The sequence below is a fragment of the Ceratotherium simum genome, chromosome 18 (genome assembly GCF_057802395.1).
Source record: "Ceratotherium simum simum isolate JZ-2026a chromosome 18, ASM5780239v1, whole genome shotgun sequence".
In the NCBI taxonomy this organism is placed as follows: domain Eukaryota; kingdom Metazoa; phylum Chordata; class Mammalia; order Perissodactyla; family Rhinocerotidae; genus Ceratotherium; species Ceratotherium simum.
Window position 1 is genome coordinate 34,256,315 of NC_141917.1, and position 19,852 is coordinate 34,276,166.

The 19,852-nt window shown below is 38.0% G+C and overlaps 1 protein-coding gene across 2 annotated transcripts in view; it reads right to left on the reverse strand.

Annotated features, from left to right (window-relative positions):
- Positions 1-2,033: 2,033 nt before the first annotated feature.
- OXCT1 (3-oxoacid CoA-transferase 1) overlaps positions 2,034-19,852 on the reverse strand; it is a 139,616-nt gene continuing 121,797 nt past the window's right edge. For both annotated transcript variants that reach the window (XM_087443237.1, XM_004422775.3), the window contains 3 exons: positions 13,938-14,018; positions 9,102-9,203; positions 2,034-3,929 (listed from right to left, as the gene is read on the reverse strand). In XM_087443237.1, the coding sequence (XP_087299363.1) occupies positions 3,888-3,929; positions 9,102-9,203; positions 13,938-14,018 (225 nt within the window). In that variant the 3' untranslated portion in view covers positions 2,034-3,887. The remainder of the gene's footprint in view (positions 3,930-9,101; positions 9,204-13,937; positions 14,019-19,852) is intronic.

Below are 19,852 nucleotides of genomic sequence, written 5' to 3' on the forward strand. Positions count from 1 at the left end.
TAGGAATGAGCCAAAGATAAAATGACTGCATTAGGCATCTGAGCTCCTATCATTTGTCAGTGGAAATAGAAGTGTTCCCTATGGATCCAATGTGGGTCATGCTACAAAAGAGCCAGGATAGTTGCCTGAGGTTGTTTCCAAATGGACCATGCAGAGTGGAACTCCACTAAGGGTAATAATGATCATGATAATCAAGCACATTTAATCTCTCCAACTAAATATCATTTGTATTTGATTGTGGCTTTGAGGAAAGAAATTGTCTTATCAATTTGTTACCTGGATTGGTATAGGCATCACTCTCATGGGACTTACTGTGTGGTCTGTAAACGGTGTCTTTAGAAGATTTTACACAGACATATCTAACATTATGGAAGAAGGAACCTTCAAGTATATGTCACACAAATGTGTATTCAGATCACATGATATTTATTGATATTTATGCTTAAATCCACTTTGATATTCAATATGGTCTTAGATGGTAAGGTAGTGTAGACATTGAAAAAAAGGACAGGAATAACTGACAAGTCTATCCCAAGGTAATATCATGGAACTGCATTTTATAAAGATGTCAGTATTTTTGCAATCAGATGTATTAATTACATCTTATAGAACCATAGTGAAAAACATTATATTCTCTCCATTTTAAAGACAGAGAATTTGAAAATAAGCTTAAAGAACTCAAGATCACATCCTCTGAGAAAAGGGAGGTTAGTGTAAAGAAATCCATCCACTGAATAAATCTCTGCTTATCCTTCCCGTTGGAATAATTTTTAAAGTTGTGCTGATTATACTGAGATTGTAAGAGAAAGAAAACCTTCCTACCCACTGGTAACACGTATAAATGCTCTTACATGTGTTCCCTGGGCCCAGATACAAGCAGTTTTGCTCATATTCTGCCTAACTTTTGTAGGAGACCAGCTCCCTCCCAGAACTCAAGAATTACAAAAGCTGTTTGAGTTCATACTCTGGCTGCAGGTGGCAAAGACCCAGCTCAAACAAAAAGAGAGCCTTGCAAGCTCATGTACAGGTATGGCTGGAGAAGTTGGCCTTAGGCATATCCAAAATCAGGGACCCAAATGTCCTGGGGATGTTCCCTCTCTATAGCTCAGTGTGTTTGTATTTCAGCTTCTTTCTCTCCAACTGGAGCTTAGCTGGTGGGGGGGGGGGGTGTGCGCACGTAGGGGGGAGATGAGGTGTTGGTGCCAGACTCACATACTTATGACTTGGTGACCAGAGAGAAATAAGAAAATTGGTTTCTCTCTCATTTCCATTTTTTAAACATGGGAGAAATAACCTACAGTCATGTACTGCATAACAATGTTTCGGTCAATGACAGACCACATGCACATACAATGGGGGTCCCATAAGATTAGTACCATATAGCCTAGGTGTATAGTAGGCTAAATCATCTAGGTTTGTGTAAGTACACCCTATGATGTTCGCACAGCAATGAAATCGCCTAACAACACATCTCTCATAACGTATCCCCATTGTTAAGTGACATGTGACCGTAGATCCTGGGTCATATGCCCACCCCTGGGTATAACCACTGTGGACAGAGGAGAACCACCAAAATATTCTGGGCACACACACAACCCCTTGGCCAGGGGGTGAGTCTATTAATAGAAGGGCAACACAGATGCCAGGCAGACTAGCACTAGAGCCACTTTAAAACGCAAGCAAACTCAACACGCCATTGGAAAATTAACTAATGCATGTGTATCCTAAAGGAATGTTAGAAAAAAGCAGAAAAAATATTAACACATGAAGCCTGGGATAATTAATTTTTATAGACAAATGATTGGCTCTGACAAGGAGCAAAGTGCAGAATTCATTTAGGTAAACATTTCATTTGTTCTTTCATGAAGGACAACATCTTTTCTTTGGTAAAATAAAAAGAAAAGCAACAACTTGATTAGAAGTGGTGAAGTGTGCTGACTTTATTTATTGTTGACCATTCTACCAATCTCTGTTGTACTATTCCCACGAGTAGTCACACCATTCCCAAATGAGAAAAACGACAATCACACTGATCTATGTCAATTTAGACTATTTATTGTATTCCTTAACATCCATGGCACTCTTTACCCTTTAAGAATATAAAATCATCTACTTAGGTTTTGCCACTTGAAGTTGGGAACATTCTTAGAATCACATTATCCTAAAATAATAGAGTGGAATGAAAAGCAAATAAGTTTGCAAATATAGCAACCAGCAATAATATAAATTTTTCTAAATCATAACTCTAACATAGATATATATTATTTTCCAGACCTCACAAATTCTAAGACGAGTCCATTTTACCAGTAGTGGTAGAGTATGCTTTCAACCGTGAAGCTAGCCAGAAAGATTATTTTATATATGGAGTGTGCTTCTCACAAAAAGCCTCTCTCCTCCCTCTGTGAATGACACAACTGTAGCTGTATCTGAAGATAAAGTGAGTTTCAGTGACAACCATAACCTAAAAACATGCATAAATTCCTAGACCTGGTGCCAGAGGAATGCTATATTGCACTGTACTATGCTTACCTCTCTCCAGAGGACAGCTGTCTGGCCTGTCTTCAGGATTCTTGAACTTTTTTCTCCCATGTGACATGCAGGATGCTTCCGAAGCAATCCCCCCCGGCAACTGTTTGGCACTGAGGATACCTCTGAGGAGAAGTTCCTTACAAAACCCAGTCCACCATGTTTATTTTCTAACAATGAAAGCTCACTGCTCTTCAAATCCTGGATTTGCTCATATCTCCCCTAGTTGGATAATGCTGAGTTAAAAGTACTTTGTTAAAGGAAGTAGCTTGGGCAGAAGAAAGAACACCATTCTGTAGAAAAAGGCATCCAATATTTAGAAACTTTTCTGAACAAAAATAAAAGAGCCTGAAAAGAAAGAATTTTTTTTTTGCTGAAACTCTGCTGTCATCATGACTATGGATTCATGATAAATTACCCACAACCCCTCTTGGCTTAAGAGGGCGTATTGTCCAAGTAGCCCACTAGGCTTCAATCACATCAAGAAAGACTCTCAAGGACACTTTTGGATACACAGGAATACTGCACTGTTTTAAAATGAGAAGACTGACTTGATCTGTCAGGTTTATAGCCCTCTTCTTATAATAAGCCTTAGTCTTTGGTAAAGCACAGATGGTTGGTTGGTTGGTTTATAAGGCAACTTCTTGGTGGGATGTCAGCACCCACAGACTCCCCACCCTTTGGTATCTTCCATGAATCAGTCATTTCTCCCACACAGAGATATTCCTGTTTGCCGCCTTTGGCATCTATTTAGTTATAAAAAGTGTGGGAGGAGGAAGGATGCTCTAGGAAAACAAGATGTAATCACAAAATCATGGGCTCCAAAAGAGAAGTCAGACCAGGGTGATGGAAAGACATAATCATCAAGACAGCATTTCTCCTGATCAAAATTCACATATATGGTATCTTTCAGGACTCGCACAATGCTGCCTTGGGTGTACTCTGGGTGGAGTTATTTTTCTCCCTCATTCTTTTTTCCTATATGTCATGGTTTAGTTATGAGGGAAAGCACATCAGTGAAACTCTTCCTAAGGGCCCATCTTGGTACAAACTGCACATAATTCAGTGTACAAAGCACAGAAGGTGAAGATAAATCCAATGTGAGCACCAATTGTAAAGACAGTCTTCTCAGCACTTATAAAACAAATAATCATATATATTTTCTTTTTTTCATTAAAATATCACAGCATACTTGAGAGAACAAAGTCTGTATATGGCTACATGAAGCATAAGATTCTAGAAGAAAACTAATCAAAAACTGCTTGTTAAATATACAATTCTCTTACTGACATCCTTTCAATGAAATCCTATTTGGTGAAAATGACAAACACATGGCCTGGGACAAATGACTACTCCACATTTCAAGTTGCGATCTGTCGCATTGGCGTGAGTTTTGGTGAAACCTGGTAAAAGAAAGAGAAAAAAATAATCAACTTATAAAAAACCTCATGGTATAGACAACACTCCTTTGAATTTCCAAACTTGAATGACGTAGGCAACAAGCAGCCTTGCCATGGACCTCCCCTGGAATTTCCTCATTATTTTCCATTCTGAACCAGTAAGACAGAGAACTCCTTTTCTGTTTCCATTTTGTGTGTTTAAAAGTTCTCAACCTTCTTGCATTATAGCTCCTAAATTAAGGATCATGAAGACTGGCAGCAAGGAGGTGGTGAAGGAGGAGCAGAGGGAGATAAATAAAGCATCCAGAAAACCAAGCTCGCGACTGCGTGGATCAGGTTGATGCCTCTGAGACTTCACTCAAAACAGAGACACAGAGTGAGGCACAAGTTTCAAAATCCTCAATATAGGTCCAGCCAAGTCACAATTTTGTTAAGATACACTTAATGCAGTCTTTGGGTTAACTGGATACATATTAATGAAGACATGTATGGTCAATGACAAAGTTTTATCAGAAATTTCAGAATCAGAATGGAAGTGATATAAAGGTGGTAAAAAGATTCCAACTTATTACAAAAAGGAGGTAATAGCATTAAAAATATTAAATGTTGACTATAATTATGTTCATTGTACAGAACAGCAAATGCATTCCTAGGAGTCTTGAAGCAGAGAAAAACGAGGACAGGTCAACATTTAATGACAGAGCTGGTGGAAGAAGAAACCTAAATGTAAGTGGTCTGGCTTAATTTTGACAGATTTTTCAAGGCGTAATGCCAGGTACAGATTTCTTCATTCAATCTGGCAAATATCCACTGAGTCCTGGTAAGTAACAATCCCCAAGGAAAGCACAGTAGGAATATTAAAATTCAGGTGATTTTTTTTAGCCCTCAAGGATATAGCAATCAAAGTTGGCCTAATTGGCATTTTGTCTTCCAGAATAAACAGTTAATATTTTGTTAAATTAATGAATGAAAAAACGAGTGAATGGATTAGATAAGCTTCAAAGAACTAGAAGAAAGATTTCTAATAGAGTTTAAGTCAGTATTAAAAATAGGAGTAGGCAATTATTTGGCTTTGATGAGGTTAAATATTTTTTAGCTCATTTATAAATTGTTTCTGTATTAACTCTTCACAATGTCAAGATTTAATGCCCCCTTTTCCATTTTTCTACTAAAACAATGACATGATCAGAATAAAAGGGACGGCACGCCTTGGTATATAGCTTAGGATAAATGAGAGCTCATTCAGACTTGCCAGTTCCAAGAGCAGATATACAATAATAGACAAAATAATAGACATATAATAAATAGACAAAAGTCACAGCCCATATTTGCATAGATCTTCAACTCGACTGAAAAGAAAAAATGACATATGGTCTCTGAGTATTTAGAAAATGTGTCTCACAAACAATCCATTTTCTTTTCTTAACAACAGAGCATCTGTGGAAATAATTTAATGAAATAAAACTCTTCTTTTTTGAAAACAGGTCATTTCCAATAGATGCTTTATAGCATTTCCTTTAAAAAGAAACTGAACACCTTACACCTTAAGTTTTTAAACTAAACATCTGATCCTTTTCCTTGTCATGATGCCCCAATTTTGAGCTCTTAATATCATTTATATTCTCAATGTGGAAACTGACTTTCATCAAAAGAGAAGAAAATGAAGCTGTATGTACACTGACTAGGCCTGTCTATTTTTGCAACAAAAAACATCTACTAAACCACCATTTTTCATTCTGTTCTCTCACAGTCTCATCAACGTCGTAAGCCCATGCAAGTTAAAGCCGATTATACTGCCAAGGTTATCTACAGGCTAGGCACAAGACTATATGACTTAAGTGTAGAAGATAAGCCAACGATTTGTCTTCCCAGTCCATTACAATCCCAGGAGTATACTGTTTAATTCTAGTATAATGCCAGCTCATAATAGATATTGAGAGTATAAATTTATTCAACGTGGCAAAGAATGCCTGCAGCTGGCTTCTTTAAGATTCCATTGCAAACATATAAATAAGCAGTATTCTTATTTAATTTTTGCCACTGGTGGTTTAGGTGTATTTCTGCCTGGAGAATAAGCCCAAGACCTTTGGGAGTAGGAACTATAGCAATTTGCTCTATTTTATTCACATTTCATAGCTCAACATGGGGCATACACTGGCTGTTTAACGCATAATCATGGATGACTAATGACCTCTGCAAGTTTATTCTACCACGTGATTTTCAAATATGGATTTAATTTGTTTTTAATTTTTTAAAAATGAAATAAGGTCTCTGAAATAAGATCTCTGTCCATTATGGGTTGGCTTCTCTTGCTGTGAACAATTCCTGACCAGAATCTTATTTTGGGAGTGCAGTGAAGGTTCCAGAAATATAGTCAATACTTGCATTTCTATGACAAATTTCCACAGCCTCCTTTGGAGTTCCATATATGCCTCTTAAGAGACTTGCATACCAATTGAAAAGAAAACTCCTCCTTTCAACTGACACAAAATCATGAATATAACTCATCATACATTTTTTTGTCATTACGATTTTTTAAGAAGCTGTTTCAGGTTATACTTAAAGGACACATTTTCCTTCCACATTTTTTGTTCTTGTTGCTAATTGCACTGTGGTATCAGGAAAGTCTTAGTAATTATTTTTGAAATGGCCAAATATTTCATTATAACCATTATTTTTTAATACCCTGAAACCATAGTTTTGTCACGTCCTGATGCTGTCAATTTTCTCTTTTTCTTTGAAATTCTCAGTATTTTCTCAATCAGCTTATACCCATATTCTGTATCTTTTGCCCATTCATGTACTCATATTCTTAGGTATATGGTACTTAATACCAACACATTTTCACAATTACTCTGACCAAGGTTTTTACCTTTTTTTCTTTATTATGCAACAACCTGGCTGTCTAACTATTCCCTTCTAGAATGTTCACTTCCAGTTATACAGTGAAGGCTGAATGGGCCTTTTCTCACACAGAAATCTTGAGTAACTTGTATATATACAGTCACATATAGAGTAAAATCCTACCTATGCAGTAATAATCACATGGAATATCATCTAGATCATAACATGAAGTACTTTCTGAATTATCAAATAAAGAAATGTTATCCTTAATGTACTTCTATTATTAAATGTATCTTATTGATAACTCAGCTTTAAGCAGAACATTTTATTAATCAGAGCACTCTAGTCCCCAGCCTTACAGAGAAACAATCCACTACATGTGATTCATCTGTCAGGGTCTAAAGAGATACCATTGGTCATCAGATCCTCAAAAGCCAGTTCTTTTGTCGAGATGGTTCAGCTGATGTAACTACACCTTTTCACTGTCAGAACAACACTGACATACAAATTAACATTTCATCTCAACAGCTTAATTTGGAGGAAACAAGATTACATGTCAATGTCAAAAGAGGAGGGGTGGTACCGTAATAAAAGAGGGACCATAGAGATATTTTTCAATATTTTCCACATCAAAACATGGAAATTTGCATTTTTTTTTAAAAAAAGCAAAACCAGTAAAAATCTATCTTCTTCGTTCCTGATTTACCTACGTGAATAAAAAAGAAACAGATAACAAGGGTCTTCCATTGTATAGTCTCTTTTGCAGCAGAGAATTGAATATTCTGTGGATCTCAGAAATGCTACCTGCCGAAGAAGAGGTTAACTCATCTACACGGGGGAAAAAATAGCTGATTAAGTAGAAGAACTGTTGGGGGCCGGCCCCGTGGCATAGCGGTTAAGTGTGCGCGCTCCGCCGCTGGCGGCCCAGGTTCAGATCCCGGGCACGCACCGATGCACCGCTTGTCAGGCCATGCTGTGGCGGCGTCCCATATAAAGTGGAGGAAGATAGTCACAGATGTTAGCCCAGGGACAGTCTTCCTCAGCAAAAAGAGGAGGATTGACATGGATGTTAGCTCAGGGCTAATCTTCCTCACAAAAAAAAAAAAAAAGTAGAATTGTTTGCTTTTGTCACTGGAGTAAGAAATTCTAAATAAAGTACAAACAAATCCTTTTTTTTCCCTGAGGTTATTGAAAAGCTAATTATAGATGTGCTTTTCGTGCAAGGTATTGCTGACAGACGTTTTTTTTCCAAAGGGAAATTCAAAAAAGGTTAATAGACAAAGACCTTCATACAGGACCAGAAACAGTTATATGTGGACAATGAATTATGCAGCAAAATCGTTTTTACAGAAATTTGTTATGCACTGATAGGTACCAGCCAAGCGTGTAGTACCTAAGGAAGAAATGTATGAAATATATGCATGATTTATCAAATATGTTTTGTTAAATTACTTTCCCCAGGATGGGCAGCTGTAACATTTCTTCTTCTTATAAATATATTTCATTTTAATGAGTAGAACTGTTCTTAAAAGGTATGTGAGAAGCAAATTCTTTTCTTTCCTTTTTCAGAGACATTTCACCTTTACTTTTGATTAACTTCAAATGGACTGAGCCATCCTCTCAACCCCAATTAGGTAGGTGATTGGTGATTTATAAACAAGCTTTTATATTAAAGGGCAATTATTTATATTACAGTTTTAGTCTCTCTGTTTTAAAAAGAAATCTGAGGATTTCCTGAATGGATACTCCCCTGATGTACTTATCTGCTTTGTAAGTCAGAGTTTTTATGCACTATGTTTTTCTTCAAATGCAGGATATACCTCTTCCGTGACTATAAATCTGGTGGTGTCAGAAGCCCAACATGCTAATATCTTCAATGGATGGAACAATCAGGCATAGAAGTTAATCAAAGAGCAAGTCATAAGCCACAGATGGGTTTAAAAATAAGGAAGTATCATTTCTCTGTGTGTGGCTCACATTTTTGAGTTAATCAAGTTTAGCCATGGCTGACATGTAACCCAAGAACAGAGGACTGTGAGCGACTTTACAGAAAGTAGCTTAGGGTTCAAGCTTGACTTTCTGTTTCCAGCAGCTCCTGGTGGTTCCTCCCTCTCCTGCTTCTGACTCCTGAGCCAAGCCCTGGCCTGTGAGTCAGAGCCTGCTCCTGCTCCCACCTGCTCTCATCTGGAGGCACCCTTCCTTCCACTCCTGTTCTCTGCAAAGGTCAGCTCCAAAAATGATCACAAATTAATGGTTCATGTCCTATAAACACCCATTAATCAAGCTCGTGATATAGGACAAGTGGCTGGATTTGTTCACAGAAACACTTACTGCAAAATCACACCCAGTGCTCTTTTTTATGTCATCCACAGTCAGGCCTTCCCAGAGTTCCATCAGAGTCAGCCCTTTCTTGTGGTCCACATCAAACACAGCCTGTCGGAGTCAAGAAAATGACAATGACAATTTTTATCACAGTACTTATTTTATGACACAAAATAGAAATAACCTCTCAAGTTCCTAAAAGAGAGACAAGACCCAGGTAAAAGACTGTCAAAATCAGCAATGAAAAAATGTCAACCGTAACTATTATATTTTGCTGAGAATAGATGCTAACTCTCTAACTGGCAATTAGTTGTGATGCACTGTTGATGCCAGAAAATAAATGAGTGTTGACTATTGATGGCATTTGTTACTATTGTAACCAGTTTTTTTAAACTACTTTCCTTTTGTTAAGTCTAACACTTTCGCCCAAAATGTCAATTAGATGATTAATAATGATTTGAAGAAAGAAAGGAATGAAGAAATGGCGGGAGGGGGAGGAGGAGGGAGGAGAAATTTGAAAGGTGAAAGCACTGGGATGCTGGGGGAAAAGTTGATCCCCGTTGCTGGGTAAAGAGTTACAGGAAACAAAAGAAGAGGCTCTGAAGAGGCTGAGAGTCCTTATAAAGGGTTAGCAGTCCTGGCCCTGAAAGACCCCCAGGTAAATATTAAAGCTCTCCCTTTAAGTCCTGTGAAAACAGAGAGGTCCGAGAGGATAGCATGAGAATCTCCCTCTGATACACAAATCAAATGAAGATGCTTATGTTTAGGACAAGACAGAAGGCTAACCTTACTCTAAACCTTCCATTACAACATTCTGGTTGGTAACACCGGTGATGGTAGTGCCAACTGGTACAGCTTAACCTTCAGCAGATAGATTCAATCTGTTGTATCCGATTTAGAACACATACTGTCACATCTAGAAATATGACAACTTGACTGGAAGGGACTGACAGTCATTTAATATAATCTCCCACCCCCGAATTCTTAAAAACATTCTTCTGAGATGGTCACTGGGGCTCTGCTTAGAAACTTCCAGAGGCAGGAGGCTCACTTGTCTCAAGGCTGTTTGCGTATTGATGGGAAGCTCTAACCGTAAAAGCCAAAAGCGCTTCCCTATGACTTCAACTCGCTGTTTCTCCAAACTGTCCTCCAGTGCAATAGCCACTGTTGCCTCTTTCAGCTTTCACAGTTAGTTTCCTCTTTCTCAGACTTAAATATTATGCTTCCCAGATCTCTCCTCTCTTCTGGATTTACCTTAAATTCAACTTCTGGATTTACCTTAAATTCAACTATTATTTACAGGCTTAGAGTCTTTATTTTCAACTAGTTTTGAAGTCAAACTCTAATTTGTCATTTTTAAACACACTCCTGGTGAGGAGGCAAACATGAAGACAAAGCAACATGTAGAGGAAAGAACCTGGCTTTCGAGTTGTACTGGAATTCCAGCTCTGCCGCACACTAGCCATGCAATCTTTGGTGAACCTGTTTTGGCATCTGTAGATAGATATCAAAAAACCTACTTCGCAAGATTGTTATACAGGGCAAATATAATAAATAACAAACATACTCTAAGCACTTGGCATCATGTCTGGGACATAGCAGGAGCACGATACAGGCTCGTTCTTTCTCCTTAATAGCTTAACTTATCATCACTTGTGTGTGAACCCAAATCAAAGGCTCGAAATGCTTATTTGTCTCCAGTTAATTGATACTTTTCCCCAGGAGCAAAACATCAAGGGGACCAGTGATGCTTGCATTCTCTGTTTGTTTGATGAATTCACAGATAACCTAGTTGATTTTACTGGAAAAGATTATTTAAATTTAGGAGGAAATATTTCAGCAAATTTCTTTTGTGTTTGCACATTTTTATGTTCCTAAAAAACCCTTTTTTCAGCAGGAATATGTGTTTTGAGAGGGGAAAAAATGGTCATTTAGGAATATGTGTATGCTGTATTAGTTTATTTAATTCCAAAATGACAATTAAATATTTTTTTTAAATGAACATTTTTCCTTTGCAGAAAATGTGTCTGGAGCACTATTCATACTGATGTTCTTTTCCCTGCATTATGAGCAAATGTAAATTTATCAAAATGGAACAAATAGAAAAAGAGCTTCTAGATTGTGTTATTAAAACAAGTAGGTAAGGGGTTTGGGAAAAAGAAAACTGTGGTATCATGAATATAAAGCTTTGATGATCAGGGAGATAAAATCTACGGCAAATTGACTTATCACTTTAAAAAAACTTTTATTAACACCTTTATCAAACCCTAATTAGCTCTCAAGGTCATATACTGGAAAGCCAAGAATCTATTATTAAAAAGAGGGAAATTTACTTTTGAAATATTTAGGAAGATTTCCATTTAGTGGTATAAAGTATAAATAAAAACTTGATAAAAATGGAAGCTGTGTTTTCTTAATTCCTCCATGACTCTGCCTATTTTCTTCCCTTTGTCTAGAAGGGCTTCTTGGGTCTTATTCTCAGTTTTAAAACTTCTACTTATTTTTCAAGACTCATCACTCAATCTATCAATTTTCTCATCAAGAAAAGCACAGTACATTTATTTAACAACATTCACTGTGTATGGGCAAGCACCACGCTAAGTGCTGGATAAACAGTGAGATAGGCAGAGCTTACAGGTTATTTCAAAACAGTGGTCAGTGCTAAGTTAGGGTAAGTACTAGAATTCAGGGAAGCATCCAGAAGACTTGGGGAGGGATAGGCAAGACTTTCCAAAGAAAGAAATACATAGCTGAGACATAAAAGATGAGGAGGAATTAGCCAGATGGATGGGCTAGAAAGAACATTTCAGAAAGAGAGACAGGATGTGCAAAGTCCCAGAAGAACATAGTTGGGGGGAAAGCAACATAGTTCACAGCATTTAGGGATGGCCACAGTGGGGAGAATGTTAAGGCAGAAAGAGAGAAACTAAGACTGGAGGAGAAAAGGTACAGACTGTGAAATGCCTTACAAAAAAAGTTAAAAGCTTGTATTCGATAGCACCTAGAAGCTTTGCCCGATACTCTCCCCAGGCTGTTAGGCAGCCTTCCTCTATGTTCCTAACTCAGCATCTGGCATGTATCTCAATCACGGCCTTTATCATGTTTGTTACTCTAACTGCTGGTACTGCTGGAAGCTTGATGTCTACCCCTCCTGAATGTGCTCCTTGGGGGCAGAGACTATCCTCCTCTCTGCAGCCCACTGTTGGGAATAGCCTGGTTCAGAGAAGCTGCTCACAAAATGCTCAGTAACAAATACATGAATAAAACAACAATGAGGATGAAGAGAAAAAATATACAAGTTTTTTAAAATGGCAGTTAAGTTAAACAACAACAACGTATTTCATAAGAAAGTTATGTCATAAGAAAACGCAGGTATTGGATGATAAGTGCCTATATGAATGGTGGACCACTCTGCGGATGAAATCGTGAGTGCTGAGAGGGTCAGAAACCTCTTCGTGATGAACACGGAAATTGCATTAGCCTTGAAGGATGGGTGGGATTTAGGGCGGCAGAGTGGAGTGGGAGGCACTGCAGGTAGAAGCACTGAACTGGCAAGAACAAGGGCAGGGCACACACAGAGTGGGGAGGGGAGAGGGCTTACTTGGGAGAGGAGAAGAGGAAGATGGGGGGAAATGTTGCTGGAATTATCCTTAGTAGCTCTACCACTTTGTTAAAGAAAGCAGGATCAAGGACTGCTTTGCCTTTATTTTCAGAGTAATGGATTCCTTTCAACAAGTCCTGTCCATAGTTTTGGAGGGGTTCAAGAAATGGTAAGACTCAGGGAATAAATGGTGAGATCAACTATTCTGCCCTTTCATCCACTTGTTCTTCTCTACAAGCCAGCCTCATGGAATTCCACATAAACAGTCTTGGGGAAGGCACCATTTAGGACAGAGTGTTCCCTAAAATGTGGCTTCTGGAAAGTATTATGAACCTCCTAACCTACTTCAAAGGGCTGCTTTAGGGTGCTTCTTACCACACCTCAGTGAGGGTTAGCGAACCAGGTTAATGCAAAGACGCTACAGCTATGGCTCTTGGCAAAAGCAACAGCATCATTAAGAGAAAAACAAACTCTGATACAGATAATTCTGTTTTATGGTTTCATCAAGATATTGAATCAAGAAAATGATACCCTCCTAGCTCACTTATGAGAATTATGTCATTTCAACATCCTAGATTCAAATCTGGGTCAGACAGGTGACTGTACAGACAACTGCCAGTGACGCTTCTCTCTGATCTGAGCAGCTTTAAGCTATACCATTGGCCAACATTTTCTAAGAAGAAAAAGTCTAGAGAAGCACTAAAATGGCTGGTGTGTTGTGAAGTTCACTTTATAAAAGAGGGCTGAAAACATGCAAGAACCACAGAATAAATTTCTTGGTTTACTGTGGGGGCTATACTGCAATATGCACCCAAATGATTAAAACCCAATTTTTACTGAGTTTATTAAAATGAAATCCAACAATTTGTTACTTGTGATTTGGGAAAGCAAAAAATAAAGGTAGAAATGATAAATATTGCTTAACTTTGTATATATCATCCACATTAATAGTCCAAGCACAAGGATCAATAGAATTTTGATTATATCACTCTGTCAAAGTTACTGAGGACCATAGCTCAACATTGTGTGTATACGTCGACTGCCAGAGAGTTGCACATTAAGAATTCTACATTTAGCAACATTAAATTGATGAATTTTCCTATTCAGTCTACCCACGGATTAAATTAATCCTATGACTACCAATATAATACACTTTCAGAAGGTAAAAAAAATTCTAAAAATGCATATAAATAAAAAAGGCAGTGGTAGATATTAGGGAGAATAAAAAGAGAACGGCATTTTACCTTTTCAGTAATGATGCGATTGACACACTGCTTTCCAGTCAGTGGTAACGTACATTTCTCCAGGATTTTATGTGCATTTCCCTGTTTAAAAAAAGAAACCAAAAAGAGTAGTTAGGGACCAATCCTTATTTAGAATTGGTATAACTATAGGACAAATAGGAACTATCAGAGAAATTGTCTCCTAAGTACAGGCTGTTTCAAATCTTTGCACAGTCATGCTTTTACTTTCTTTCTGGAGGCAGCTTCTGTCCCTAAAATAATTTAGGGTGAATGCCAAATGAATAGCCAAAGGCATAAATGATTTAGTTGGAAACATCCTGCCACAAATTGTACCCCTCGAATCTCAGTCCTTACATCATGTAATGAGATATTTTACTTCTAGTATTGTGCTTATTTTTCTCTTCCAGGGAATCATCTCCTTGACAAACATGAGCTATTATTTACCAAGGGTCCCTAGCATACACGGGACACAAATGCATAATATCCCTTTTAGAAAAAAATTTTAATTTTATTTGTTAAAAAAGTACTATATACACAGAAAACAGCAGTTCTTGCCTCCCTTCTATACCCTTAGACCTGCTCTCAACAGGAATCAATTTCAACTTCTTTTAGCCCTTTCTTTTTTACTTCTATACATTTTCTTCTTACTTCTGCATTTTTCAATATTAAGTTTACCATGCTATTTATTTCTTGAGTAATCAATTGTAGACATTATCTACTAACTTCTCATTGGGTCACATGAAGACTTAACTCTTACAAACCCCTTCAGTTCCCCCAGTATAGCTATGTCACAATTTGGAGGTAACTCAATAGTCAGAATTTATATCCTAATGACAAAATGACCATGTAAAATGGTTCATTGCTGGGCCATTTTAGTGAGGTAAATTCATGATTATATTCACTTTCTTATACAGCTATTTGCGTTTCTTAGAATTTGTCTGACCCTCAGTTTGCTCATTGGTAAAATGTGTGAGCTGACCTAAATCCACATTTTTCAGTTTTCTTTAGCCACAGTACCCTTTCTTCAAACACAAAATAAAAGGGGATTAAGAGTGGAAAGCAAGTTTTCACCCATTAACCATACCCCCCCACACTCGTCACCAGTATAGAGGTGGCCTCTGAGGCACATACAGTTGAAACATTAACTCTGATGATCTGATTATGATCATCATTAAGCTCCTTTCTAAGTATCAAGCACCAGGAGCCTAAATTAACATTTCCCTTGAGGCTGATCTATCACATTCTAGATCTTCTATTAAAAATGGCAAAATTCTTCTATTCCTTCCTTTTTGGATATAAAATCCCCACACATGATGTCGTCATCATCTTTAGCTATCTCAGTGTTTTACCTACTAAAATACGCACCTGCTACCTGGTTTACATCTCTCTCAAAACTGCCATCAGACCAAGTACATGATCAGAGAAGAAATTTCAGATAACTCGGCTTAATTAAGAAGATTTTACTCCCTGTGATAACCTGTCAACTTACCAATGCACCAGTAATTAAAAGGTTTTAGTGTACTTAACCCAGTGCATGACCCAAAAGGCAGTCAATATTTTTTGAATGAATGGGAAGAAAAAGGGAAGTCTATTAGGAATCTAGGATGGATTTCAAAAACAGATAAACTCTATTACTTTAATTTAGTCAAAACTAGTGCTAAATACATATAAAGTGTATAGACATTACACCTTTAATAACAAGTTATATGCTTCTAGATCCTATTGTTTAAGAAAATTCATAGCGATAGAAATAAAACCTCATTTTCACTTCATTTTTAATGATCTATTTTCCTTTCCAAGCTTCAAAGAAAGTTTGCACGTGTCACAGAAGCTTAATTAAAGAGCTGAAATTAATGATGAATATTCGAACTTCTACAGTTGTCAGGTCTCCTTACATTTCATGTAACTCAAATATGGCACGTCACAATGAATTCCAGGTCTGTCCGCGAACAAAGTGAACAATCTGTGGGCCTCTGAAGAACATTTTCTGTAGGGAGCTCTTACTTTGTTCTCATTATTTGAGCAAGATCTACATCTGGTGTGAAAGCAGCCACTTGGATTTTAATGAACAACTAGCTCCGTTTTAGGAGGAATCATGAAGAGCATAGTGGATCAGAGTGTGGGCTGGAGCCAGCAAAGCCTGACCCTGCTCCACACCAGCTGTGCAGGGTTCCCATGCCCGTGCTTCCCCACCCATCTCACCTCGTGGGGTTATTGTAAGGCTTCATAAGATGCAAGTGTTCAGCACTTAGCAAGTGCTCGAAAAATGTCAGCTAGTACTGTTCATACAACAGACATTTAACATTTCTACAATCTACCAGGGAATTCTTTAGGAGCTCTTAAGTTCCTACATGAAGTTGGACATATGATTATACAGAAAATGGCCTACACACAATTCCTGAGACCCACAAAACTAATGAAACCACGACATATTTGGGGGCAAACCATATGTCTGGCCTGGGAAACTAGCACCACGCATATTCTTGCAGTGAGAACAATGTAGTTAGATGACTCCATTCACATTTAGCTCCGAGACATAACACAGATCAAGGAAAAAGAGAAAATGAGATGCAGAAAGATTAAAGAATGTCACAATTCACTATTCAACAGTAGGTTGGCTATGAAGCCAAAATATGACTAACGCCCACTTTAGCGCTCTATTCTAACCATGCGGGACTGAGCCACAACGTGGTGTCGCAGCTGCATAGATTAATGAATCACAAAGGAGGAACAATTGCTGAGTTTTTAACATTTAAAAATAAATCCTAAAAAAGAGATGCAGTATAGTGTGGTAGCAAAGAACACTATATTATGAGTCCAAAGACCCAGTTTTTTATCTTAACTCTGCCATTTAATAGTCATTTGGTCCTTTAAATTCTTTGTGCTGAGGTTTTCTCTTCGACTGCCTTGTCTTCCTCACCTGACCACTGTAGGAACCATGAAATGTTTTGAAAGTGCAGTCAACGAGGAGGGGTTGACTCTACATGCAAATATCTAGGGTTAGCGGGGTCTTGTTCATTCCCATCATTCTGCTTTCTTTCTTTCTCCATGAAGAAAAGTCAGAAAAGGCAGAGGAACGGGTACAAAGTGTAGCGTTAAATGCTTTGACTAGTCCCAAGGGCTTCGGCTTTCAATATGTACGCCCTTATTTGCTAACTTCATCACAACTTTGGAACAAATCTCTCTCCTCCACCTGCTTCTCCAGCTTTTCTCTCCCTGCCTCCCTTCATCACTTGCAGGCCTCGTGCAAGACCTAGGAATCCACCATTTTCTTTTTAAATGACTCAGGGCCTTGGTACTTTCCATTACTTGCTTCATGGTGTTCTCTCTTTAATTCTTTAGATATCCGTGTGAAACCCTGGGTCAAAATTCTTCAGTAATAAACAACTCTGGTTAAGTGATAATAAATCCCCTTGTAATCATTACAATAAGCTTTATGTTATCACAATAAACTTAATCCCGAATAACAAGCTCTCTTTTTCATAACCCAATGATTTTTGCACTTGATGTCAACATTTCATTTACCCAAGGCAATGGAGCATTCATGTAAGATTTTGCCTTACTACATAAAACCCCATTTTATGCCCATATTTCCTGTTAAGTGCTTCTTAAGTGTGGCTGCAATATATTTCTTCTTTCAGGCACCTTCTTTGGGAAGGCCCTAGTGATCTTTAGGAAACCCCTAATGATCAAGTACAGGGAAGGCTTGAGAAGGTGGTTGCTCCCTGAGGAATCAAGTCTTTAAGCCTTTGTCCATGCTACCTGAAACACACACCACCAAATACCCCATCACCCCACATTCAAATGGCAACACCCTTCCTATTCTTCAGGCCTTGCCTCAGGTGTCATCCTCCCTGGAGAAACCATTGCCAACACCCCCAATCCGGTGCCCCCACTCCAATGTCCCAGGGACATTCCCCGTCTGGTGCACCTCTGAGGTGCTCCTGTGCTTCCTTCACTCACCACACACGTTGTAATTGTGACCTCCCTTCACCCCCCACTAGACTCTGAGCTCACTGAATATGCTGAGACAATTTGTCTTCATATCTACAGCAATGGGTAGAGCACTAGGCAAACCACAGTGATCACTAAATGCTGTCTGAAAATTATAATTCTGATTCAAGGACCTCCCACAGAGTTGGAGCTGAAAAACACCACCTGACTGTCTATGGACCACTAGAGGCTGCCTTCTAGTCCTAAGATATGTACTTGTTCATTCCCAGCATCTCCGAGCTCACTAGGAGAAGTGCAGCTAGCAGAGGTATGTGAAGGGGCTGACAAAATTTTGAGGGGATAAAAGCAGGATCAAAAGGAGAAGCAAAGACATCTCAAGACCAGAGTATGAAACATACACATTTACAAGTAAAGAGAGAAACAGAGTGAATTATGGTTATTCTACCTCTTCTGCCTGCTCCCTCCTAAAGCTTCAAGGCTGACATTAATCTGCTGAAAAGAGGGGCTACAAAGGCTGAACTTGGCAAGAGAATATTCAATACTTTATCTGGTGGCACAAGGAAGCCTATGTCAGGTCTCTCCTTGCGTGTGCCACAACATCATGGAAGAAGCCTGAATATCACTGCCCCTTACCCCTTCCTTCTCCCTGCTGGTCTCAATGCTTAAACCAAGTGAAATACCTTCTATACACACACACACACACATACATACCCCACTGATATAGAATACTGGGGAACATTGTATTACAAAACACATGACTGTGAAATCACTATGATGACTGATGTGGTATACACACAAAAAAATGGGATTTGCTAAATAAAGAATATCAAGGTACCCCGAATAAAAGGACAAGATGACGAAGTTACACACCCTGAGTTTATTCCCATGGGATATTTTTGGCCTTTACACAGTACCTATCTGGTAGGGATTCCAACAATCCACACAGGAGTTTAGTGGAAAGACTCAGCTAGCTCTGAATTGGAGAACAGCTGCTATTACAAATGGTTTTTATATGTGGATGTAATAACAGTTTGTGGTTACAGGCACATTCTCAAGGGGAAGACTAGCCAAATGAGACGATACATACAGCAAGCTGTTTCCCAGAAAATAGTCTTCAGGGCTTTGAGATCTTAGAATAGAAAGCTATTTTTCTTTAATATAAGACAAAAATGTTTATCATGACCTTTTATTTTCTCTCTAAAGATTACATCCTATGGCTTCTAGCCTAAGGATGGCAAAGCCCAGGAATGAGCAGGAATTATTTACTCTTTCCATTCGTGAATTGTTGTGGTACCTGAGAAAGCTTCTCTTAGTGTTAGCTTTTCTTTGAAGAACCGTGGATACTCAAAGTCATAGAATTTAAAGTTATTAGTTTAATTAAACTCTATAAGACACTATAAGGAGCTTTGCTGGTTGCTGGACTCTGTTCTGCTTTTTTTTTTTTCCATTATAACATTTTTTGCAGGCATTTTCTTCATTAAGGGAGAAATAACAACGTAAAACCATGCACAGATTTCTATATTTTAAAGCTGAATATTTTTTTCCAAACAGATCGTGGCCATGAAATAGTCTCATTAAAATATTATAAAATATTGACAAGCTCTCATGAATGGAAAAAAAATTAAACCAGCTGAAACTATATTAATTATGAATTATCCTAGCAAAGGAATACTTTATGTTGGGACACTTTTCAACGTTGCTGAAAATTATCTCAAAAATGTTTCCCAGTAAAGGATTTTTTAAAAAATCTTTCATATTTCTTGGATTTTGGTAACACATTTGGTCCCAAATAAATAGGATTAATAAACCTCACTTACTCTTTATCATTCCTCTTCACAAAAAGTACAGACAAGGTAAAACAGCCTTCCAGATTTCTATTTGACACCTTCACTATCAGACCCGACTGGACTTAACCAAAATACTATTCACAAAGATTTATTCTCAACTTCATAACAATATAA